The sequence below is a fragment of the Myiozetetes cayanensis genome, unplaced genomic scaffold (assembly GCF_022539395.1).
Source record: "Myiozetetes cayanensis isolate MyiCay16 unplaced genomic scaffold, myiCay2020 scf20-37, whole genome shotgun sequence".
In the NCBI taxonomy this organism is placed as follows: Eukaryota; Metazoa; Chordata; class Aves; order Passeriformes; family Tyrannidae; genus Myiozetetes; species Myiozetetes cayanensis.
In genome coordinates, this window is record NW_026087412.1 from 3,336,125 (window position 1) to 3,361,855 (window position 25,731).

Below are 25,731 nucleotides of genomic sequence, written 5' to 3' on the forward strand. Positions count from 1 at the left end.
AGGTGCAGCTCCCTTCTGACGTGCCAGTAACGTGGGTGTTGTGGAAGTGAGCTCGACTTCATGGCATTAAGGGTGGCAGGGGTGGTTGTAATGACATCAGCTGGGATGTTTGAGATGCAGGTTTAGGTGGAGCTGCCCTGTGACTGCTCAGGCAAGAGGCTTTTGCCCCTCTCACCAGGTGATGGTGGAAGGAGCACTGCTGTGTGGGTTGGTGCATCAGGTTTTGGACTTACTGGAAACAGAAGATCCACATATGAGGAGGGGTCGAGTCCTGTCTGGACAGAACTGCATCTCTCCTCACTTTGTGATTGCACAGCTGTAAGAATCTTTGTTTCTTCTCCAGAGAAACTTCTCAGGCTTGCTTGCACTCTTCAGTCGACTGTCTTAACTGTTGGAACAGAAGACAGACATGTCTGCTCTTACATACTGAGAAGGGGGTACAGAAAAATATCCTCATGACGAGACTGAGCTGGGAGAGCCGGGAGAAGCCCCAAAATGTTCCAGTGGCCTGGTCTTGAGGAAGTGTGCTCAGGGTGCAGTTGAGTTTGCCTTACTTTCTCCTGGTTTTATTTTACTTTCTAGTTCCTCATGTGAGCCTGACTGCCATGCCTGGGCACTGACACTTGTGGGTGCAGCTGTTTAAAATGGCAGAGAGAGGTGGGAATGAAGAAGTGATTAACTTGAACAGCTTCCGCAGTCACAGAGGGAAAGGTGAGTACTGAGCTGGGCCTGTTTCCAAACTCAAACTCTGCTTACAACCATCAGGATTCACAGCCACTAAACTCTCAGGAGTGCTGTTGCTGGGAACTGCTGGTGGTCTGTTCTGCCCTGTCACACACACACTGCTCTGTTACACTGAGTTAGCCACCTCCAGAAAGCTCTTTCATGTTGTGCAGGCATGCAAAATATTTGGCTCTTGCCTTTCTCGTGTTGTAGTGCCTTAAGGGAGATGGCTAACTTCGTGGGAACACCATGTGGAGGTGTTTCAGCAGATCCAAGGTGGATCCATCCTCCTGAGGTCCCCACAGGAGAGAGGCTGGCCGTGCATTGGCGCCTCTTCCTCCAAGAGGGGAATTCAAAGTGATGCCTGAAAGGTGACAAGTGAATACTCACGCTAAAAAATAAGCCAAAACTTGTCAAAATTGAGGGCAAGCATGGTTGTATGTTCTCACTGTGGTACAGAAACCCTGTTTGTGCCTTGAATATATCACTTGTGCTCAGTAGCATCTATATCCCACTCTTGGCGAACCTTGAGGGACAAGGTTGTCATCTAATAGCAGGATATCTTCTGCACCCACAGCCACAGGCCCTATCTCAGCCCTGCACAAGGTACTCCTGCAAAGTCTCACTCTTCCAGAAGAGGCCAAATTGCTCAGAGAACCTTACCTCTCTGCTAGAATGCACTGCACGCTTAATAAAAGAAAATGCAGTGCCCTGGAGGTGCTGAAAGTTCAGGGCTTCTCTGCACAAGTATGGCTTGCTCAGAACAATTTCTACAGCAGCTTGACTTGTGCTGAAGTTTGGGATAGAAGACCCTCTGGGTGAGTGTCAGTGGCTGTTCCTGCAGGTGCTGCTGTGGTGAGCTGTGGCTGTGCAGGTGTTTTGCTCAGGCACAGAGGGAGGGAGGAGTGGCTGTAAGAGTAACTTGCAGAGGAATCGGTGACCTTTGAGTGCTTCTTCCCTGTTGCTGCAGCGCAAATGTGAAGATGGCTCTTTCAGGTGTTTTGGTACTACGTGTGCCCTGTAAATTCCAGTTTTACCTCGAGCCAAGAGCTAATTTTAGCTTTACTTGCTCTTCTGCAGACTGGGTAGACCGCAGGAACGAAGGGCTTATCACGATATCAGATTCCTCGGATGAAGAATTACCCTTGTTGCTGGTAATGCCGGAAAAGCAGCAGCCTGAGGAAGATGATGATGATGATGTGGTCATCTTGGCAGAGGTAATGTTTCGTTCTTGTAGTTGCTCTGCTTTGTTCGTGGCCTGTATAGCTAAGCCTTGTGCAGACATCTGATGCATTCCTCTGAGTCCTGTGTGGTCACAGCAATTTATTTAGGATGTCTGAAATAATGTTGAAATGATGGCATTTTGATGGCTTTATTTAATCGTATGTGGGCACAGGAGGGGAGGACTAGGCTGTTAAACTACATTGTAGCTAAAGTTGTACTTAACCAAGGTTGTAGCTCCCATGAAGTTGTTTGTCTGAATCCAGAGGGGTGGAGTGCTGTGTAAGAGGACTTGATCTTCCATAGGGTTTGATTTATATACACACCTTGTATGCTCAGTATTCCTCTGTGTTATTTACATTCATGTGGGGCTGTTGCACGCACTTAGATTTTTGCAGCATTTTCTTAACTATGTTATATTGAGAATATATTCCACTTTTCCGTTAAATTAACCAAAAGCATTGAGAAAATAGGTTGCAAAGCTGACCTTTCTGTTTCTTAGTTGAAAGCAGTAGCAGAGAACACTCAGGCTCTGTTGGCATACAGCAGTCTGTCTGCCAGAGGCAAGAACAAGGCCAGAGATTAATGTTTTGAGCTTTGGTTCCTGCCTGTTTCAGTAAATTGGTGAGAACACAAATATGTCATCAGTTAGTTCCTTGTTCCCAGACGATTTTACTGGGAGGGAAGTGGATACCGAGGTGAGCTTAGGAAATTGTTCCACTCTGAAAGTCCTGTGCATCCCCAATTCTGCCAGATGTTCTCACAGCACCTGGGGACAGGCTGAGGATGGAGCTCAGTGAAACAAAGATATGTGGGTTGCAGTTTTGTGCCTTATTAAGCATCTTGCTAAACAGACTGTGTATCTGCTCCCCACCAGACGTTTGATTACATGCAAAAGTATCTGGAACAAGGATTCTGACGTGCAGACAGGAATTCTTCTTACATCTTGTCTGTGTTCTTTTCAGACCCCAAAGCATCAGCAGCCTCTGCGTGCCAATGTCATCAGACCTGCTGCTCCGTGGCAGGGTGCAAACACTGTGGGAGAAGGAGGATCTAAAGGTGCTGTTGAGCCCTCAAGGAGCACAGACCCGCAGGATGGGCAGGATTCAGCCCTGCTGGGCCAGGGAGACGGGTATAATCACGTGGTGGAGAGCAGTGCTGGACCAAGCAGGGATGAGAGTGTGAACTTGGCCCTGCAGCAGCCTGGACCCTCTGAGCTTAATGGCCCCAGCTTTGAACTTACAGATAACCAGGAGCCTGGTCCGAGTTTGGTGCCACCAGTGAAGATGAGTCCACAGCCTCTGGTTAACACAGAAACTGTGAGTCCGGAGAATGCAGACCTTCCACCACAACAGGAGGAAAAGGTGGAAGCCCAGGGATGGCAAGGAGAGAACGTGGAGCCAGGGCAAAACCTCGAAGGAGCAGCTGCTGCAACCAGCACAGAGCAGGAGGCCCAGGAGAACGGCCAGCCGGAACACCGGCCCTTCCCAGCGCTGGAGGACGAGCCGCGCGCCGTAGCAAATGGTTGTGCTCCTCAGCAAGGGCAGCCAGAGGCAGACCCAGGATCTTTGAGGGCTTATGGAGAGAATGCTCCTGGTCCAGCCTTCCCCCGGCCGGAGCCACAGCAGGACGGGATTCCAGGCCCTGCTTCTCCCCAGCCGGCGCATCCACCTGAGGAGACGGGGCCGCAGGGAGGGAGGGACAACGAGCAGCCGGGCCCGGCCTTCCCCGCACAGGGCTCTCAGGAACTGGGCTCCAGCAACGTGCCAGAACAAGGAGCTGCTGGGCAGGAGCAGGACCTCACTGCACTGCTCATCAGAGAGACAGTGAGTATCCCCAGGGCTCGTTTGCCTCCTGTGTGATGTTTTCAGGCTGGTTTTTCAGGGTGTGTAGAGTTTCAGGTGCTCAGAGCACAGCCCTGGTGGCTCCAGCTGCAGATCCTTGTTGCTTTGGCTGATGCTCAGCCACGCACCGGGTGAGGAGTGTGTGATGAACTGTCTTGGAAAACTGTAGTTTGGGGTGAAGTAACATGGGTTGGTTCCCTGAAAGGCTACTGCCCTCTTGGATCTGCTAGTTTGGTTTTGTTTGGCTGATTCCTAACACAGCTCTCTAGAGCTACATCTCTGTTGAGAGGTAAAGCTAACTGAGCAAACCTGAGACCCCAAACACTGGCAGAGGGATAGAGGGTGGGGTAGAGAGAGCTTGCTGAACTGTTTTCAGCTGCCTCTCCTGCAGTAGTTTGGTCTGTGGCCAAGGGGTAATAGTTGCCCTTGCAGTGTGGATTTCCAAGCAGAAGCACTGAGGGATAAGATAACTGGATAAGCAGCGTGAGGACTCATATGTTAACTCCACATGCTCCTTGCTGACTGTGCACATGAAGTCTGGCATGAGGGGCACTGGCTACTGAACCACCAAGAAGGACACTCCTTATCCTTTGGTATATTCAGCAGCTTGGGCAACGTGGTGTAAATTTGAAAAACAAAGCAAAATAAAAATGTGGTGATTCGTGTGTCTGATGTTTGCACACTCCTCCCCTTGATTGGTAGGGAGGAAGGATCCCTCTTGATGCCTTAATGAGTATTTTTTTGCAAACAAGCTTATTCTGCTGCATCTGTATCTTACACCACCCCCAGCCCTTCCAAGTCTTCCCTCCACATCCCATAACTGATTCTGCTTGGGAAAACTGGAGGTTGAGGAAAATATCTTTTTTTTTCTATTTTTTTTTCTACTGCTATTTTTGTTTCTAGCAGTCCAAGAAAATTCAGTTCTGTCCAAGTAAGACCTCACTGATCAGTGACTTTGTTTGAGGTGGGTAAGAAGCTGCTATTGCATTGTCAGGGTTGCTTGACAACCCTGACCAGTCCAGTCTTGTAAAGCAAAATACCACGTGGTACAATCATTTGCAATCCTTGTAGGGGAACGTGAGAGAGAGCAGCAAAGAGTGTTCTCTGCTATGTGACAAATGCTGGGAGAGCCTTCCCAGAAATGCCAGTAAAGCTTTGTTGTCTGTCCAGGTCTCGTTGCTGGTGTGTGTCTGGGTGCTTGGGGTGGGTATTCGTGGTGTTGGGTTTATCCCTTTTGCTTTGGAATGTTGTATTTCAGCACACAATCTGGAGCTCCTTGAGGCCTGGCTGAAGGTAAATATTAGCTCTGCTTGTGTTGTAGATGATACCTACGTGCCTCCCCTGTTTCCATCGGGTCTGAATCTCTCCTCAGGGCAGCTGCTCGTGGCTTTTCACATCGCTCCCCACACTCTGCCTTTGAGAAAGAGCTGTTAGCAGTCGTGCTGTGGAGCAAAGGAAAGCCAGCAGCTTGCAGTAGCCAGGCTGGATGGATATAGATGACCATTTTGTCCCCAGTCTCAGGAGTGTGCCAGATAATTACCTATAAATCCCTGTCTTTGGTGCTGTTGCTACGTGTGCTGCTCAGCTCCTCGAACACCTACCTAACCTTTAGCTTTCCCTGCTGTAGGAAGCAAGATTCCCAGATGTGAAGAAGGAATATATTGAAGAATTAATCATCATCAAGAACTGCTGTGACTTAAATGTGTAAGTACAGAGCCAAGAACCAGAGTGTGTCCCACAACCTGCAGCACATTTCCATGTCCACACCAGCCAGTGATGCTGTTCCAGAGCACATCCAGTCTGGGACTCAGCACTGCCCTGACACTGCCAAAGACCAGAGGGGTTTTGGTTTCTACTTCTAGTAGAGCTGTTCCCAAATCCTCTATAATTCTGGTGTTGTGCTGTAGCTTCTCTGCTTTTAAGATCACTCGCTAATTTAAAGATATCACATATAATTTTGTCTTATCTAATACTAGGGTTCTTAAAAAGGATGAGTTATCAGGATTAAAGTGTTAAGATGACTTCTATAAAACATGGTATGAAGGTGGGTTTTTGAGTTTTGAGTTGTAGAAAATGGTTCCCTGCCTCTTCATTTCCCTGGTTTTTGGCTTTTTCCAGGTGAAGCTGATACTGGCTTGGACTTCATTATTTAGTGTCGTGATGTTGGCTTTTATCCCCTTCACTTGTTAAGTAGCAGCGGTGCTGTTTGAGTTCTCTCACATCACTTTTTACAGATAAAATAGAGCACATTTAAGGGCTGGTAGGATTGGTTCTAGAGATCTGCTGAAGTACTAATTTTGGTCAGACTGAGCAGAAACACGAGCGAAGAAGTGAAATAAAAGGAGCTGAAAGAAATACCCGTGCGAGGGCTGCTGCTTTCCAAATTGTGTTAGCAGCTCAGGGATACCTCAGTGCTCATCATGCTGGAGATCCCTGGGAGTCGTGTTGGAGTCAAAAGTTGTTTTTTTTAAGAAAGAAAGTGATTAACCTTATTACTGAGTTGCATCATCTCCCTGCCCTTCTGGGTGCAGTTTGCAGAGCTGAGGAGCGAAGGATTGCGTGTGCTGGCACCGGGGGAGAGTGGTTTGAAGTAAATCACTTGTGACTGGTGTCTGATGCTTGGTGGCCTCTCTTTTCTCTCTCTGCAACTGTCAACTGCTGTCTCCAACACGTTATACAGGAATGAAGAATAGGTGTTGGTTGCCAGAGTATTCACTTGGATAAATCCAATGCCCTTTCCAGCTAACTGGGGCACTAATTAAGCAGCGTTTAAGTGCGTGAGGCTTAGAATTAGTTATTGGGCCATAAATAAGTTAACTGGCAAGGAACTAAGGATGATCCCATTCGTTGGGCATAGATTTCCTATTCTGCTGCTTTGCCTGTGTTGTGAAGTCGTGCCTCCAAAGTAGGGCTTGCTTAGAAAGTCATCAGACTGTAACTTTTCTTGTCTTTCCAAAGTGCTTTCCCTGCTGTGGTGGAGCAACTTTTGGGTGTCCATACCATGGACTGGGTGCCCCTCGAGGTGGATGGTTGTGGTGGGGGTGTAGAAGACTTGCTTGGGGTGATTGGTCTGTTGAGGTTGGGCATCTGGCTGCAAGAGCCTCGCAGACAGCGTGAAAAACCTCGTCTTTGTGTCCTGCGGGGATTTAGCGAGACCCGATGGAATTAAATCACACTATCGGCTTCTATCGGCCTTAATGTGTTCCTTCCCTTTCTGCTCCCGAAATCTCTTCTCTGCCATTGTGTGCCACAGACCCAGTGAGATGAAAAGGTGCTTCCAGGCTTCCCTGGAGGCAGCTACAGTGTCTGCTCAGCGGTGCGTTACCCACTTACTGGATGATAAAGATTTCTTCTCGATATTTTTATTCCTTTAACCAAACTATCTTTTGAGTTGTCACTGCAGCTTTTGTACGAGAACAAATGGGTCAGAGCACTGGTCAGCCTCGCTGGCAGGGACTCTTTGATCTCCACGGTGTGTCAAGCTGAATCAGGCTTGAAATATAATAAATAAGGGTGGCTGGGTTTGGGCAGGGATGAGGCTTTTAACCAGCTCTGTGTCCTGTGGTGCAGATATTAATGAACAGTGCCGTGAGTGTGTGTGGTTGTGCGCCGGGGACCCACTTAACTAATTGTCAGACACTGAAGGTTAACATCCCCCAAAACCCTGAGTGCTGAAATGGCAACGTGCAGGATGGTTCAAATGTATCCCGGCCCTTTGAGCTGCGGGTGGAGCTCCTTGAAGTTTCCCTCGTGTGGGATTAAAACAGTTATCTTCCACCAAAGGGATGGGGGGACCTGGGAGTTGAAAGCTATTAAATGCCCGGTGCCCAGATATTTTGTTGTTCTTCCCCTCCCCAAGTGATCTTCTTAAAACCCAACTGATGTGAAAGATAAGATGTGGGAGCTCCTCTTAGCAGGGTATCATCTATTCAGCTTTTGTGTGCAGGAGCATTCACACTCGGTCAAAAGCTTCTGGCTCAATATGTCAATACCCGATTAAGCAAAAAGAAATGCCCCTGCTTTGAATGTGAAAGCGGGGCTAAAGTAATCGTGCCTTGATAGTGGGTTAATGCTTCCAGCCAGTTCGGATTTCTTAATTAGGGCCTGATTTCTGACATCAGGAATGTAAATTAGCCGCAATTATGTCTTTGCTGCAGCCTGGCACCTTCTCATTCCCATAGTTTTGCAAATGTTAATTGCTTGTGCTGGCTCCTTTCAGAGGGATCTTATTCTACAGCTGGGGAAACTGAGGAACAGCTCCTGTTACTTGACCCAGGCAGCACAGCTGGTTGGTGAGGGCTGAGCACAAGCTGGGAGAGTCTGATTGAGCCTGACAGCCTGCAGCAGGCTGCCCTTTCACAAGGGCTTCTGGGGTGTTTGTGGTCTCCAGCAATTGCTGCCTATTTGGAAACCGCTCGCTGAGTCTTTTCTGAGCTAAAATAGTCATTTAAATGACGTTTACCTGACAGTTATAACTGTTTGTGATAGGACCTCAGGTATGCTGCATTTACAGGCTATTATGCAATTTTGTCGGCAATTTTAGTGATTATTTTCCAAGTGCTCTTCTCACCAGACCAGTTTCTACTGGAATTTGGATAATGCTGGTGTAATTTCAAGCTTTATTACAATGAAACCTGTATTCAGAGGGTGTATTGCATGTACACGTAGTTTAAACGTGTTGTTGTCGCTGCTTTATTCGTAGAATCACAGAATGGTTTGAGTTGGAAAGGATCTTAAAGATCAGCTGATTCCAGTACCCTGCCACAGGCAGGGACACCTTCCATTAGACCAGGTTGCTCTGGTTGCTTTAATGTGATGGTAGATTGAGAATGGAGGCTTTAATTCAAATTTGAATCTGTAATGTTTTGTTCAGGAAGACATCAACCTTTCCTGGGTTTTGTAGGGATTTTCAGGCTGTTTTTTCCATAGGTGATTAATAGCTTACCCATACAAGCTTCATATATGTAAATTTAATTATTGAAAGACAGATCTATTTGCTTTTCTTTCTACAGCCACACAGCTGATCATTTTTTATTTAATTCTCAGTCATTTACTTGCAGTTTGTTCAAGTCTTGGACTTCCCTTGATCCTTACAAAGCAGACTGTGACCTACCTGTGTAGCCTCATAATTAAAGGCTACTAAAAATTGGACAAGTGGGAGAAGAACCTGAGCTCCCCACGCCTGACGTAACTATATTTATCTTTTCAGACTTTGTAACTTTCTTCTGGAAAACCCAGATTACCCAAAGAAGGAAGGCAGAGTGGTTTTGAATCCCAGCAGCAGCCTGCTTGCCAGCCAAGATGAGACAAAGGCAAGTGAGAGTCTCCCCATCTCCAGTGTGCCTCTGGGCCAGTCTGTTCAGCCTGAGTGGACCTTGGGATGTCTCCTTTGATTAGTGTGTGTTTGCAGAGTGCTTGACTGGGCTGTGCTTTCACAGGAGGCCCCTGGGCATGTTTAAGACGGTGTTAAATAGCAATAGTTAGCTGCTTGCAAGATGATTTCCAAGACTTTGCTGTTTTGCTGTGGCACAGCTGCAGTGTCTGCTCCTTTGCCTCCAGCGAGCCCCTCTGCCCTGCCTGTCACTGCCCCATCTGAAGTGTTCCTTTGGATAACAGACAAGAATTCCACAGTCATTCTCCCATGAAGTAGCCTCGGCCCTCAGGTCTCTCTCGTGAGGCCTTTAGGCATTGCCTTTTGGTCTCTCAACTGCAAATCTCCCAGACAGCTGCTTGATTTTTTTTGTTTTTAAAAGTCCATTTGACAAAAAAAAGTCCTCTGAGCTTTGAATGTGTTGAAATAGCTCTCTGTAGCCTCAGAGAGAAATGTTGGACACCTCTTTCTACCCTTAGAAGCATCTTTGAACCTCGAGCTGAATAAAGCTTCACCCTTTATAGTAACCTAAATATTTCCTCTCCTTGCTGTCTCGTGAAGCCACACACAGAATGGTTTTAAACTGCATTGTACCTCGTGCAGGTCACCTGCACAGATGCACAGACCAACAGCCTATGCCATGCTCTGGTTATGTAGGTGATTGTTCTATAGGTGCTCAGGTTACTGGGTGCCACCTAACCTGAATTTTGGGTGGTCTTGCAGAAGCTCCTGATCGCTGAAAGAGCGATTTGGGGTGCTCTTGTGTGTGTTTAGAGCAGCCTTTTAATCTCTTTCATTTTCTCCTCAGGTGCCTAAAGTGGACTACTTTGACTTTTCCAAACTTGCCCCCCTTGACCAGCGGTGCTTCATCCAGGCAGCTGACCTGCTCATGGCAGACTTCAAAATGCTGAGCAGCCAGGACATCAAGTGGGCACTGCACGAGCTCAAGGGACACTATGCAATCACAAGAAAGGTTCTCCAGCTCCAGTCTGTTTTCCTTCCTAAGCTTATCTCCCGTGTCTGCTGAGAGCACTGAGACGTCTTTTGCCTTACTGTACCATCTGCTAGTGTGTGATTATGGGGTTTATAATAATCTTCCTTTCCTTTTAAGAAGTTTTAATCCATTTAGTAGAGATTTTTTTGAAATTTATTGGCCAGACAGAACGCTGCAGGAAGTTTTTACTTTCTCTTTAATAGGAGAGCTGGGGAAACGCTGTCTGGTAGATGGTGGGTGATGCATTAAACTGGGAAGTGTTCCCCTACGGTCTCTGCTGAAGTGGAGTATAATTGCCAATAAAGCCTAGACATTTAGCTAAATCTGAAAACATTTAACTGCTGCTGTTAGTTAACTGACTGCGTGGAATTGAAAAGAAGCCCAAGCCTCAGTGTCCTGTTCCTTCTAATTATGACTTGTGGCATGAGTCCTGTATTCCACATAAGAGCTTTACTGTAAGGGAGATGCAAAGACACTTGTTTTAAGTATCAACAAACCAAATGCCAGTGTGGCTTCGAGTTTTTCACTTGGATCTGCTCCTCTGATACACTCCCCTTGCTTGAGCTTCTTTCTCTGCTATTCCATGACTTAACTAAAACAAAAGCTTCTTGTCTCTTCACTTGATTGATTGAGCACTGAGTATTTTTAACCTCGTTTTTTTAAACAAAAAAAACCAAACCAACTTTGCACTGTGATGCAAGCTATTAGATGAGGTGTTATGAAGTACCATTCAACTAGTTTGTTTTTATGGAATGATTACTTTATGAGTACATAACAAGGTGAGCAAAGGAAGGATATAAAATGGCCTCTATATTGGGTGTTTGGCTTTCTAGTTTTGGATCAGTCCTATGCCAATGTTTGTACTGTGCTTCAGCTTGAAGTATGTGCTTTTGCTTTCTCCCAGGCACAGGATTTAAGTCTGTGTGTTGTTTTCTAGGCCTTTTCAGATGCTATCAAAAAATGGCAGGAGCTGTCTCCCGAAACCAGCGGAAAACGGAAAAGGAGGAAAGAAATGAATCAATATTCGTATATAGACTTCAAATTTGAGCAAGGTAAATGCCAAGCTATGTGCGTGTTGTGTTCTCTGCACCCTTGTTGTGAACAGAACTGGCTTGCAGCACAAAGCACTGCTCTTAAAAAGGGGATGTGGTCCCAAAACAGCCGAGTTTCTGTCACTGCCTGGTATCTGTTTTGGAGAGCCTCTTCATTAGTGCCTCTGCTCGGTACAGTGCTGTTTGAGATGCTGAAGTTACACAGCTGGTGGTGTGTGGAGGAGGAAGGGTTTGAGCTTTGTTCTGGCTGCTCCATTCCCATTTTCACTGTGCCTTGAACTCTGCTTCAGGGGATGTGAAGATTGAGAAGCGCATGTTCTTCCTGGAGAATAAGAGACGGCACTGGAGGTCCTATGACAAGCTCTCTCTTCTCCCACCGGTGCTACTGGAGCAGGAATTCTATGAGCAGAAAGTGAAAGAGATGGCAGAGGTGAGTGATAGGAGCTGCTTTGATCTTCTGGTGCAAACAACTTCAACAACTGTCAAGGTTTTGGCCCTAAATGTGAAAATCTGTCTCTTACAGAAACTCAAACACTGAACCAAATATTGAATAACTATGTTTGCCCCTTCCCTACCTGTTAACACATATGTCTCTTCCCAAGTAACTCAATTTGAAAGGAAAGAAGCCAAGTACAGAGTTTCATATTTACTTAAATGTGCAGCTGCTACTTGTGCAAACACCATTCCAGGCCTTTTCTTTTTTTGCTATGAAGTGGTAAAAACTCTGCTAACTAATCCTCTCCTCTAACTGTTAGCAGGCTTCTCTGCTGCTTTAGGGCTTGTAATTGCAGCTCAGTGGTGGTGGTGAGTAATGACCAGCCCCAAGGCAGGCTGTCCACTCACTCTCCCTTCCACAGGCTGGCAATCCTGTGGCTCCAGAACTGGCTTGTCCTGTGCTGAGAGCTGTGTGTCTGGAAGCAGAACCCTGCAACACCCGCTCATAGGCTGAGGAAGGACTGAATTCACAGCTCTGCACCCACAGTCCTCTCTAAAGCAGCTCCTTATAGATCCTTGTCTCCCAGGCAGATGGATAGTGTCTCCTTTGAAACACAAAGCTCATGTTCTCTGGAGGGGCCCCTTGGGTGAGATCATCTCTGCCCATGGAAACCTGAACCAGCAGCCCTCCATAATATAGAATTTAGTTCTTTGTTCTTGCTGCCTTTGCTTCTCCCATCTGTTTTAGCTGAATCATAAATAGCTTAATGGATTGGAGGGCTGGGCTGAGTGATGTTATGAGCAGACAGCGAGCCTTTTATGGTGGTTTGCAAGTCCTGAGATAATGTAAGTTTGGAAAATTGCTTTATCTGTTCTGTAAATACAGATGCACGTCTCTCTTGCAGCATGCAGACTTCCTCCTGGCTCTGCAGATGAATGAGGAGCAGTATCAGAAGGTCAGTATCTATAATGTGATCTGTTGAGTTCAGCTTATGCATAGCCACTGTTTTGCACTTCCCACTTCACAGATTCTTTTGGCTTCCAGAATGGAGCTTTTCTGAGGCTCTGTTTGCACTGTGCTGCTCTTGCTGAGCTGGCAAGACCTGTGTGGTGTGTTGTTGGCTGGCTTTTAGGAAAGGTAGATGAGAGCTGAGGCCAGCAAGACAATATTGATGCTGGTAATGATCTGCAGTAATTCAGCTTGTACCTTCACTGCTCAGAACAAACACTGCAATAGAATAGCACCAGGCTGGCTCTTGCTCCCCCCATTATGACTGTTTAAAACAGATCCTCTGCTGTTGGAGCTCGGCCAGTGGGAAGGCCTTCCTCACTGGCAGAAAAAATTCTTTAAAAACCTGAAAATCAGGTCTTCAGCAAAATTTAGAGAAGAATACAGCAGCTGTGGGTTACATTTTTGGTCTCCATGCCCATTTCTCTTCAAACTTTGGAGAACTTTTTTAGCAGTGGCAAGCTTCTCCAGCCCTGCAGTGAAGAGGCCAAGATGAGGTCTCTCCAGGCAGATGGTAAATGTTCCTTTAGATGGTAAATGTTCCTTTAGAGGGTAACAGATCTGAGCCTGGGTTTTCCCATGAGTGGTGTACACTCTGCTGCTTCCCTGCAACTGCACCTTCCCAAACCCAAGATGCTTCTCTGCCTGTGGGCCAAGAATTACTAATTACCTTGTCTTCTGTAGCTTTTTGGAACCTGTCAAGCAGGACAGTAGCTATTAAGTGACATAAAACTGCATTTCTGGTTGTGCTTAGGGAATTTTGACCACCAAATGGGATCTCTGACGGAACAGTGTATATCTGTGGCTGGTTTTTAGGGTTAATGCTGGGGTTGTTTATGGCCTGCAGTTGTGTGTGTGTGTGTTGCTATAGCTATGGATGTTTTGATGCTGATGCTGATTCCTCTGGTGGCTGCAGGACGGGCAGATGATCGAGTGCCGCTGCTGCTACGGGGAGTTTGCCTTCGAAGAGCTGACTCAGTGTGCAGACGGTCACTTGTTCTGCAAGGAGTGCCTAATTAAATATGCTCAGGAGGCAGTTTTTGGCTCTGGGAAGGTAAGAGTTTCATAACTTGGACAAGGGGAAAATGGATAGATTGCCGTTGGGAGGTGACAGTGCTGTTTGTTTCATGTTGTTGCTTAAAGCAGATGTGCTTCCCAGGAAATATTTTGAATGGTCTCCTGAAATCCAAGTCACGTGAAGCCAACAACTTCACAACGGGATCTTTGCACAGGATTTCAGTGTTACTGACCTCCATTTTTTGTGCTCTCTGCTTAGCAACTTGATTGTTAGGCAAACTTTCTGCAGCGTTCATAGTAACAGCAATAACTTGTCTGGGTTTGATTTTTTACGTAATAAACCAGCGGTATCTGCACAGAGAACACTTGTCTCTCTATTACTTGGCCAGTTTCCTCCTGGCTGAGTGTTTATCCTCCATAAGATCAGTGTGATCCCAACTTAATTTGGGGGTTGGTTCCTCTATGGTACTACTAACCTTCCTAGCCTCTGATTTAGGTAGCAATTATCCTGGTACTTAACTGAGCTATAAACAAGTCATTAGCCTGCGCTGAGGTAAATGTGCTCCTTTGCCTCAGGATATGATGCTCAAACTGTGGGATGCTGTTGTGCTCTGGGATCTGTTTCATGTAAATGTATAAACTGGCAGCTGTATTTTATATGACTTAATTGAAAAGAGTGCACCACGCTGCTCGTGAGCAGAGTGCTGGTTCTCAGCAGAGAACGTACAACAATAACGGGCCAACACTGGTCACAGTGGACTTGGGGTGAGCTGTGATCCACTGTTTGTTTGAGGCCTGGTTTGTTTAGGTAAGTCTTGTTCTTTCTGTAGTGAACCCATTCTCTGGCAATCATCTTGGGTAGATTTAGATTAGGTATTGGGAGAAAAGATTTATTATGAGGCCCTGGCACAGGTTGCCCAGAGAAGCTGTGGCTGCCCCATCCCTGGAAGTGTCCAAAGCCAGGTTGGATGGAGCTTGGAGCAACCTGGGCTAGTGGAAGGTGTCCCTGCCCATGGCAGGAGGGTTGAAACTGGATGATTTTCGTAAGGTCCCTTCCAACCCAAACAATTCTGGGATCTGCTCTTATTCCCCCTGAGCAAGGCTCTGCACTGGTTTATTTGGGAATGTTCTGGGTGCTGAGTTTTGCTTTTTGATTGTGTCATACTGAACCTGAGTTCTCTTCCCAACCCCAGTCAGAGCTCAGCTGCATGGAAGGCAGTTGCACATGTTCCTTCCCCACCAGTGAGCTGGAGAAAGTGCTTCCAGAGAACATCCTCTGTAAATACTACGAGAGGAAAGCTGAGGAGGAGGTGGCTGCTGCCTGTGCAGATGAGCTTGTCAGGTGAGTGTCCTGCAGAGGATACTGCACTTACTGCTGTAGAGAATTGTTCCCTGAAACCCTAAATGCGTGCTGACTCTGAGATAGGCAGCTTTCAAAGAGCTGGATTATAAATTCAGGCTTCTGCCTTCCCAGGTCTGTTTTTATTCTGCCTTTGACTAGGAGCAGATTAAAATTCAATAGACTTGTCTCCCCCAAGACTTGCTTGCCAGCTCTGTGCTGATCCTCTAAATTACACGGTCAAAAGCAGTGCTGAGCATATAATATTTTGATTGCAAACAGGAAAGTGATCGAAGAAATATGAGCAAAAAGGCAGCAGTCAGCACATCCTGGCGACAGGCGTTGGGTTGGCAGCCTTAGTAACTTCCACACAGCTATTTGACTAAATCTGCCTTCAGCAAAGCTATGTTTGGCACTCTGCATTAATGGCATCTTATTTTGGGCTGCAGGTGTCCCTTCTGTAACTTCCCAGCTTTACTGGACAACGACGTGAAGCGGTTCAGCTGCCCTAATCCCCGCTGCAGAAAGGTAATTGGGGGATATTTGCCATTTGGTCTCTTCTGGAGTGCTGGGCAGGAGAGCTGGGAGGACAACTCACACTTGCTAGCAGCAGGTGAATAAATATCTCACGTGGCTCCACAGGGCAGCAGCCAAAGTGTTTGCTGGATCCTACTGATATTCCCTAAGTGCGTGGCTGGACAGATGAATTTCAGGGCACTGTTGGTAGAGAGCAGGATTCCTGTCTTGTCTTGAAAGATGTTGGCTAAAACAGCTTGTGGATGGTGCAGGTTGTTGTCTTGCCTATAGGCAAGTGGTTCAGGTGAACAAGGAACTGGGTGTTTAAAAGTCAAAACCAAACTGTAATCTTTTATCTTATAAACTTTCTGGAGAATGAGCTGAAACAGCCTTACGTGCAATCCGTGAGGGAATTAGAATCTGCATTTTTCTTTCATGTGGTCACCTGAATAGAGATCCAGTTGGAAGTGACAAAAAAACTGACTGGGAGAGCTGGCTGAAATGTCAGCCATTCCAAGGGCACAAGATCTTTGTGCTCCTCTCAGTCTTTTAATGGCCATAGCAGGAGAACCATCAGGCCAGGTGGGGGGATGGAGTGGGGGAGAACTCGCTGCTTCTGCACCATCTGTGCTGGGGAAAAACAGAAGCACAGAAATGCGTTTTCCAGTCTTGTGAACGTGTGCAGGACCCTTCTTATGCTGCCAGCGAGCCAAGGCAGGGCAGGATTTGCCACTGAAGCTACAAGGCCTCTTGTGTCACTGTAGCCACAACAATGAATGTGATTTGGGGAACTGTCTGTCCTCCAGCAGAGATTGCTGCTAACCACTGAAATTCCTCTTGAGGGCTTTAGCCCTACACTTGCAGCTGCCATAGCTTTGGGTTCTCACACTGAGGTGGTATCAGCATTTGCCTGTATTGTCTGGAGAAGCTGAAGTTGCCAGGAGTGGACTTTGCATTCTGACATGAAAATTGAACTGGCTGGGGGGAGAAACCTGCTTATGAAAGATGCACAGTTCCAGTTTAGATCTCTATAATCTCCAGACAGGTTTTGCTAACTTCTGCCCCTTGCATGTGGGAAGGGAAGGTAGAGCTGATGGATTGTCCCAGTGTTGGAGTGAGGACGTTTGTCAGGCACTAGGTGGCAATGTTGATTCACGTTTAAATATCAGGTTTTTTCTTACTGCTTTTGCAAAAACCGAATTGTTTTCAAAATGTTGGTATGTCAGCACCACAGAACAGAATTTAGGCTTGAAAAACATGAACCCTTCCGTGTGCAAAACGAATTGAAGTAGTTTTTTCCCTAAAATGTGTAATGCAGCAGAGTAGCTGTTGTAAGAGGGATCAGTGCTGAAATGTTCCTTTCCTTCTGCTTTGCTGTTTCATTTCCTTCCTAGTGTACTGCCTGTTCCCCCCCCTCCCCAGGGTTACAGCATTCCAGTGGGCTGGATTTCTGGTTTCCTGGACAGCTTGTGTTGATTCATTAGCTGAAAATCTGCTGAGTAGCTTTGTGCTCTTCTTAGAAGTCTTTAACGACTTTAGGATTTGAAGTCGAGGGTGAGGAATTTGGAGAGCAGGATGTGGTGTCTCATGGCATCAGCTGCAGTGGTTCTTCATGTTCCTGCTATCTCAGTCTCTCTCCAGAATGGAGAATTTCAGTTAATGCTCTTGCTTGCAGGAAACAATTGCCCTTAGGGAGGAAAGGGCTAATCTAGGGAACTCCACAGAGGTTGGAGAGGATGCTTTGGCTTTGCTAGCAGTGCCTCTGGCAGACTCTGTGGTGGTGATGACTGATGCTGGAAGGAGTCCCTCTCTGCTTGGAAGGGCTGCACTTGCACAGCTGAACCAAAAGTGAGGGGAAGTGTGGAAAGGGGAAGGTCAAAATGTGCCTCTCCCGAAACCTCAGGGCTCTTTGAGGGTGGGGAGAGGAGGACCAGATGGTGGACCTGTTGTATTCCTGTGCTCCATCACCTGATCCTTTGTCTTGCTTTGGGAGATCGTGTGGATACTCTCAGGCTTTCCTTCAAATCTTGCAGGGAGGTTGATTCATATTTGGGCCAGCTATGGATAATGTTGTGAAGCAAGTGATGGGAACCAGCTGGAAGCCTTAATTTTGGCTGTATGTGGGCTCAGCAATAAGAGCTCTACACATAGCCAGGTCACTGCTTATGCATCTCACCTGTAGTTCCAGTCATTTGAGCCTTGCAGGGACCAAAATGTGGCAAGCTGTAACCTGGGCAACGGGCAGAGCTGGCGGTGCCCTCGGTGAGTGCCCAGCAGGATGGGGAGAGCACCAGGATGAGCTGGCACCATCTGCCAGGGCCACTCTGGCTCCAGCTGTGTGGAGTTAAGTTTGGCTGCTAGCTAGGTGGCCAGGGCTTGAATCTTAACATCACAAACAGCAGGGTGGAGGAAAAGCTCAGTTAGGCAAGGAAAACTGTCGTGCAAACCACCCTTTCTGCGTGTGTGCAGTCTGAGCTGGTGCTGGGGCAGAGGCAGCTTTTGCTCAGACCTGTCTGAGTACGGAGGTTTTGCTCTATAACAGGTTGCTGAGTGCACGTAGAGCCAGCCTTCCCTGTGACAGGAGTCTTTTCCAGCCTGCTTGGTGAACCTCCATCTTGGAGGGCTCCCTGCACGGAAGCAGTGCTCGAATTTACCATCTTTAATGATGTGCATTTCCCCTCCTGGCACTATGGGGGAACCCAAAGCTGGTGATTGTGCAGAACAAGGGAAGGCACGTGTTGCTCGTGGAGTTGTGCAGCACTGGGAAGTGAGTGTGCACTTTGGCACGGTGGGGGAACCGCTGTTTCCCCCCAGAAAAGGAAGCCCATCCTCTCTGCTCAGCCTCCCTCCTCCCAGGACCCCACACTGTTGAAGACAAGGCTTTTGTTCCCGGCGCTGCGTTGCGGGAGAGGGAGATGGTTTCCCCTCTTTGCAGTCTCAGCACAAAGCACTGCAGGGCTTTCAGCCAGCAAGAGATGGGGAGGTGAAAGCTGCCGTTGCCATGGAAATAATGCATGCAGGGAGCAGCAGAGGAGAGCTCAAAACCCCCCAGCACTCATTGCACAGCCAGGCCACATTGCAGGGACGTGCATTTCCAGGACTTTTCCTTAAAACTCCTTTGCATAGCGTAGTGTCTTGGTTACTTTATTGTACCGAGTTGTCTGCCTCGGTGCTGCTGGGGTGGAAGGGGTGATGGCTGCACGGTGTGGAATGGCACTGCTCTCAGCCTGGGCAGCTGCTATTCCTGTGCAGGGCTCCTTAGTCCGTCCTCAGTGGATTTTGGGGACTGCCTTTGTCTGCTGGGTGGCTGAACTGCCACACTGGACAAATGAGCATTGATGTGCCTGTGTTACCTGGAGAAAATCTCTGCTCTTTCACCTTTTCATCTTCAGGTTAGGCTCTCTGGCCACAGCAATCCTTGTGTGCTTTAATTTGCAGCACTGAGATTTGGTATTTTAGGGCATGTCTTGTTAAGCTCCTAGAATGTCTCAGAATTGATTTTTTTTTTTTTTTTTTGAGGTGCTGGCTAGGAACAAATGCACCCAGCTGCTTTTAACCTTCATTTTCTGTTGGAAGCGAGACAGGTTTGAACTTGTAGCGAGTTCTGCCTGGTGAGCTGTGCCTGAACACAGCTGCTCTTAGCAGGGCCCCCACACGGCACCACTGCTGCTGTTAATGAGTGTAAGTCACACCAAATGCTTTGCAGAAGCTTTGGCCTGAGTGGTCTTGCTGAAATAAATTGTTTTGCATGATCAACAAGACCTGAAGTTACAGAAGGAGGTGAGGGGCGTGCTGGTTGACACGCCTGGTCTCTGTACCTGGTGTAGCAATGGGACACAGAGCTGCTTGTGGTTCAGAAGTGGGTAACAAGGCAGCCCCACCTATGATCCAGTTGGGAGTGTTTTATAGGGTGCAGGGGGAAATGTTTGTGTAATCAAGCCCCCAGCAGCAGGGGATGTGTTCAGGATGACACAGCTGTCCAAGGATGTCATCCAACACATACCACAGGGCCCATTATTCTGTGCTAAAGGCTGGGCTGTGCTGCCCAGAGCTGCCCTGCCTGACTCCAGATGTGCTGTGGGTTTAGGCTTACGCTGTATCAAGGTTTGTCACTGGCAGGGTGCATATGCAACATGGAAAAAAAGATTGCTCTGGTTGGAGAAATTGAGCTTGTCCAAAATGCCTCAGAGTAGGATGTATGTACGGAGAATTATTTAATTCTCCTTGTTTTGCAACATGTTTTCCCAGCTGTTGAAGCCTGCTGTCTCATTCAGCTTCCTGACAGCAGCACAAACATTTTGAGAGTCCCGTGGCCCCATCTCATTCTCTGTTCAGACATTCTTATTGCTGTTATCCGTATGTTTTTCCTTGAGCCTGTTTGTTTGGATTTGATTGTTACTTGGAGCTCAGCCCCACGGCTTTAGTGGGGAGCAAAGCTGAAGGTGGCACCCGCTGTGGCAGGCTCCTCTAGTACCTTTCTGGTGGCAATGACCTCAAGGCCCAGCCTGTGCTTAAATTCCCATCCTCCTGTGTCTTTGGGAATGCAGCTTAGGAGGATTTGTCGGGACAAGGAAGAAGAGAACCTTCCTACATGTCTTGGTAGAATCACCGAATGGTTTGGGTTGGAAGGGACTTTAAAGACCCCACCATGGGCAGGGACACCTTCCCTTAGACCAGGTCACTTAGGGCCCTATCCAGCCTGACCTTGAACACTTCCAAGGATGGGGCTTGGGAATGGAGCAGTTTGATCCAGAGGCCTGTCCGTGCTGGCAGAACAGTCCAGCACATCTTTTCCTGGCTCTGCCACGTTTCTCCTCGGCGTTGCATCCCCGGCACCTCCTGCTCCGCCGCTCTCGGCTGCGCCCTTTTTAAGCGAGCCGTGCGCCTGGGAACTCGCTCGCTCGGCTCCCTCGGTGCCAAAACCACAACAAATGGCGAGTTTCCGTCTGTCAGCTCGGCTCTGTGCTCGGCTCTGTGCTCAGGCTCTCCACGGCCGGGCAGGCGATTTTCATTTTTCTTCCATAAAAGGACATTGGAGCTGGGCCGCAGCCGCGGGGCCGGTGCCGAGCCACGGGCGGGCGATGCTGATTCCCCATCTCCTCCCAGGGATGAGCCACAGGGAGGGACCAAGGTCGGAGGTGGGGTTGAGGTGATTGTAGGCAGCAGATAAAACCCTGGAAGGTTTTATTGCCGTAGATAACAGGAGAGTGGAGCAGTGTAGGAAGAGTGTGCACATGCTGACCCCCGTGGGCCACCCCGTCGAGCTGGGGAGGGTCAAGGTTGTCTGGGGAGTGCTGAGAGTCAGGAGATCTTCTCACCTCCAGCTTTATGCTGGGCAAGCTGCTTATCCTGGGAGCAAACTGCAAGCGGAACAAGGGAAAGCCACGTGCCAGGGATACTCCCATACGCTTTGATTTTTGCCGTGTGCTTGGTCTGGGCAGGAGCAGTTACAAGAACTGAGTGGTGCCAGCAGTAGTGACTCCTAAATGCCCCGTTGTAGAGAAGGAGGCACAATAATCAGCCCAGAATCACTCCTTGCCTTGTCTATCTACCTGTCACTCTTCCTAGGGACACATAGGAAGGGGCTGTAGGAGCTCTGAGAATATCCCACCTGCAGAAGAGGGTAGGAGTGGGCTGGGTTAATTGCTGTGGTGAGGTAGAGAGACTCCATCAGTGGGAGCTCAGGTGCTGCTGCTGCTTTAACAAGGTCAAGTCTATTTATGCAGTGGTATGTGGAAATGCTTCACTTGATAAATGAGTCTGACAGAGGAGGAGAGGGTGAAGCCCAGCCTGGAAATGGACCTGAGGAAAGAGGTCAGATTAAATGGGGTATCTGTCTCTTGGAGGAGAAGAAAAAAGCTGCTGAAAGCAGCTTTTTCAAACTAGTCCCTTTAAAAATAGACTAAGTCAGTGCAATTTCAAACAACAAAGCTTACTCCTGTGCTTGCTTTCTGCCTTTTATAGCAATATCCACTCAATGAAAAGGCAATTGTCCTGCTGTTCACTGACCAGTGAATACCTCTGTGTCAGGTCCATATGGGGTAGCAGTGCTACCTTCCCTCCAGAGATTTGTCCTTTGCCAAGGAAAGGTCCAGGAGTAATAAACTGAGCACAACTTCATGTGGAGATGGAAATTTAAGCCTCAGCATCTTGTCTGACCTCTCCCTGGGCACGGCCTGTGACTGTTTAGGCAGAGGGGCCACTGGGAGCAGCAGCACACCTGTGGTGGTCAGTGCAGTGGTATGAGGACAGTGAATTTGGAGAGTAGCTGATGGATTCCGTGAGGGGTTGGATAAGAGCACCCTGGCTGGGGTGTGAAAGGCCCTGAGCTGCCTTGAATGTTGGCAGAGCAGTCCCCAAAGCCAAACTGCTGGGACTGGAAGGATCCTGAAACCTGTAGTTGTGCTGAGGCTGAGATGAGCTGGAAGCTTTGCTTTTTCCTCCTACATCCCTTTGAAAATGAAAGGGAGGAGAGGTGTTCTTCCATTTCATGCAGAGAACAAGAGAGGGAGTAATGTAACGTGGTCACCCTAAATCTCTGTATGGACCAGGGAGCTCAGATTTCTTCATTTGTTGGATTATTTGTTTTATTTTTAAACAGTGAAGCAGCTTCGTCTCTGTCACTTGTCCATCCTCACAACAGGTACGATGCCACCAAGCTGCCCTGGGACTGCTGTGGAGCCCTGTTCAGGTGCCCTCCATGGCAGTTTGAGGTTAAAACTCCTCTGTGTTTGCACAGCGTTGGAGCAAGGTTATCATTTTGCTGCTGCAGTGGAAATGGAGGTTGGAGAGGATGGAAAAAAGGCTGTTCCCAAGCCAAATTAAAAACATTGTTCCGACCTTACTCAAGAAGCTGTATCTTCCCTCTCTTTCCTCCCCCTCACATTCCTGTCGTAGTAATCACTGATCTCTAACCTCAGCTTCATCTGCCACAGCTAACCACTTAAAACATGCACTTAAAAAGCCCCACACTCCTCATTTTGCTGTACCTTAGTGCTTCCAGGGCAGAGTTATCTTTGGAGGGGCATGAGTCAGCAGCAGAGGTTTGGAATAGCATCATGTCAGGGCAGCTGATGAATCCTCCAGGCCAGAGCCTGGGATGGCCTAACCTGGCCTGTGGAGTGTGAGGAGGTGTTTTGCTTCTCCTTTCTGTTTGCACATAAACAGATTTCAGCAGATGACACAGTCATCAGACTTCCTGAGCTAATACAAGGCTGCTGCAGACCATGGCCATTCTGGAGGCTGTCAGTAGAGTTTGTTTCCTAATTTGGTCACAGTGTGCTCAGGGCTGGCCTGCTTTCCTTTTTTTTTTTTTTTTTTCCTTGTTTCAAAAACACCCATTCTTTTCTCTCATTGTCGTGGAGGGGAAGCTGTTTGTATCCGAGATCCTCCAGCTCCTCTCACTTCCTCTCTGCAGAGGAAGTGATACTTGAAAGGTCTCTGAAAACACCATGCAGTTCTGAAGCTCATCCCCCTCCAGGTTTTTTTCCTCCTTTGCCACTCTTCCATGAGCTCATCTCCATGAGCCTGCTGGCTTTTTTATCCCTTCTGGGTAGTCATCTGAGCCCTTTGTGCTGGAGGACTTTGGAGTAGTTCTCTTAAGTGTTAGAGTGAGCTGTGCTGCAGTCCAGTAATTACACTGATAAGCTTGATTTATTGAAATATGTATTTCAAGAGAGATGTGTGTGATTTCAGCTAATGGAAAGGGCACAGGTGTTGGTTTGTACAGTATCACTTCACAAGAGGCCTGGTACCATGTAGGAAACTGTAAATGCCAAACACTACGAGGCAAGACCTTTCAAAGTGAGCTCACATTTCTTATAAATCCTCAAGAAAACTAGGGGCCATCAACCCCTTCAGAAGGTACCTGCTTTTTTGTGTTGGACCAGAGTCAGCAACAAACACGCCGCCTTCCTGGTGTGCAGGGGATGCTTCAGGCTTTCCACTTTCCACATGAGTTTTCATTCAACAACAGAAACAGCTGAGGAATCAACACCAAACCTGTGGGCTCCTTTATCTGGTCTTAGCAGGAAGAGAGAAAATAAAAGATAAAAAAACAGTTCCCAGGTGATGCAGTTGAGGGTGCAGTTCCAGCAGCTTTATTCAGTGCCATGGGCAGGCTTGTGTGCCCTGTGTGGGGGTGAAGCTGTTGCTGTCGAGGGAGCTGCTGTCAGCTGGAGAAGACTCCCTGGCCTTGGAAGCACAGGGAGATGCTGGGTTACCTGTTCAAACCCAGCTCTATTTTAGGTTCAGAGTACATGTCATAGACAGCTTCATCAGAGCCTCGGGTTAAGGTGTGCCCAGAGCAGCTGCATTAAAGGTTTGGCTGTAGATGGGCAGGTATGGGCTGGTCTCTGCTTGAGTTCTCTGGAGAGAGAGGAAACTTCAGTGTGTGTCATGTGTGGGGATTCCAGCTTACTATTGACCTCTGAAACATGAGTAACAGAGAAACGGGAACATGAAGTGGTGAGGCAGCAAGTTTAGAGGGGGAAAAGGAAGGTGAAACACTAGTTTACTTCTAATTTAGTGAAAATCACCTCTGTGTGTCATTCCTATTTGCATATTATCCTCTAATTAGCCATGACTGACTCACCCACCACTTCCACCTGAAAGGAATGATATGTTTTGAAGTGGATGGTGTATAATCTCAGTAGGCCAGCATTTCTGCTCCTCCTCCCCCCTCCCCTTCCAATGCCCCCCAAAACACATTCTCCTATTGCTTTTAACCTTCAAGCCTCTCTTCTTCTGCTCTCTCTGTTACTACTCTTGCATTATTAATGGGACTGTAGCAATTCAGCCAGAACGCTGACATTACTAATTACTACTTGTAGCAGAGGAATGGGGAGCAAGACAGAATCTGGGTCAGGAAATGTTGTCATCATAAAGTGATAGCATCCAAATGGGGAGCAGAAGTCTGTACGAGCAGGTTTGCATTGGAAATGTCTCCTTCCCCCCTTAGCACACTAAGTACATCCTCCTTCCTTATTTGCTGCTTGCAGATGGGAAAACCACCTCACGCACACGGAAGGGTTAACGGACCTGTAATTTTCAGGAGCAGAGGAAGGGAGTGATGGGTTGTGTTCTGCCTGGCAGCACTTCAAGCATCACAAAATTCATGTGCTCCTCGTTGCTGGAACTGTAGTAGGAAGCCCCTTCCCCTGTAGGTGTCAAAGGCTGGGGAAGCAAAGGGGCTGTGTTTGGTTTTGCATTCAGCGAGAGCCTGTCGAGCTCGGTGCGTTCAAATTGTCCTTGGTAGTACCAAGGGCATCCTCCAGCAGCAAACAGCTCACTCTGCTCCGTGTGAGGCAGCATGGCTGCTATGAAACCAGAACAAGAACGTTCTTTTGGGGATGCAGCAATTAACCTGTGAATGCTGGGCATGAGAAATTGCCTGTCTCTGGTTAATGGAGCTGTGCTTCTTCACTCAGTTGGGCAGAGCGTCCACTTGGGAATCTGGTGTCTCTTGGAGGCTTTGTGTGAACAGTTGTGCTGTTGCCTTAGCTTGTCCCTTGAGAGGGGGGGCACGTGTGAAAAGGGAAGTGTCGTTGGCTGTAAAATGTATTGACTCTTATGGTAAGTGACAGTCAGGGAAGGTAATCTCTAAATGCACCCCGTTGTCTTTGAGTAGTCAAAACAGCTGAAATACAGGGGTCAGCGATAAAACACAACCACAGAACGCATCAGTCTGTGCCGGCAAAGGACAAGTCCCTCTCCCAAAAAAGATGCCTTAAATGAACAAACTGACATCTAATCTCTCCCAGAGGTGTAACTTTGCTTGCTAATGATGAGGGGCGAGAGCACAGCTCTGGGTGAAACGTCTGGCCCGAGGTGTCAGATTCCCGAGAAGTCTCTTGGAGACCGTGTGTTTATTCCCTCTCTGTGCTGCTGTTCCCAGTGCGTGTGAGTGCCTGCCCGTGCATCAGTTGGGTGCCACCGTTTCGGATGGATGTGGGGGAGCATCAAAGCAGTCGGTGCTCAGTCCCTGCCGGGCGGTCGCGCGTCCTGGTGAACTCGGAGCTGCTCCACTGATACTCCCCGGGAAGGCGGGAGCGGCGTGACTCCCTCACAACTCAGGTGGTAACTCACACAAAGCCAGCTCGATATTTAGGCTGGGCAGACTTGACAATATCCCCTTTCAAAGATTATCCTCTAAACTGTCCTAGTCACACACGCCTTTGGCGCCTGCCGGAGCCTTTTGTGAGGATGAGCA

The 25,731-nt window shown here is 47.9% G+C and overlaps 1 protein-coding gene across 2 annotated transcripts in view; it reads left to right on the top strand.

Moving 5' to 3' along the window:
• Positions 1-25,731, top strand: part of RNF216 (ring finger protein 216) — a 77,317-nt gene that overhangs the window by 14,106 nt on the left and 37,480 nt on the right. For both annotated transcript variants that reach the window (XM_050317545.1, XM_050317546.1), the window contains exons 2-13: positions 583-711; positions 1,804-1,940; positions 2,910-3,770; positions 5,416-5,492; positions 8,998-9,100; positions 9,968-10,132; positions 11,091-11,205; positions 11,496-11,635; positions 12,546-12,596; positions 13,566-13,703; positions 14,860-15,008; positions 15,455-15,533. In XM_050317545.1, the coding sequence (XP_050173502.1) occupies positions 645-711; positions 1,804-1,940; positions 2,910-3,770; positions 5,416-5,492; positions 8,998-9,100; positions 9,968-10,132; positions 11,091-11,205; positions 11,496-11,635; positions 12,546-12,596; positions 13,566-13,703; positions 14,860-15,008; positions 15,455-15,533 (2,082 nt within the window). In that variant the 5' untranslated portion in view covers positions 583-644. The remainder of the gene's footprint in view (positions 1-582; positions 712-1,803; positions 1,941-2,909; positions 3,771-5,415; positions 5,493-8,997; positions 9,101-9,967; positions 10,133-11,090; positions 11,206-11,495; positions 11,636-12,545; positions 12,597-13,565; positions 13,704-14,859; positions 15,009-15,454; positions 15,534-25,731) is intronic.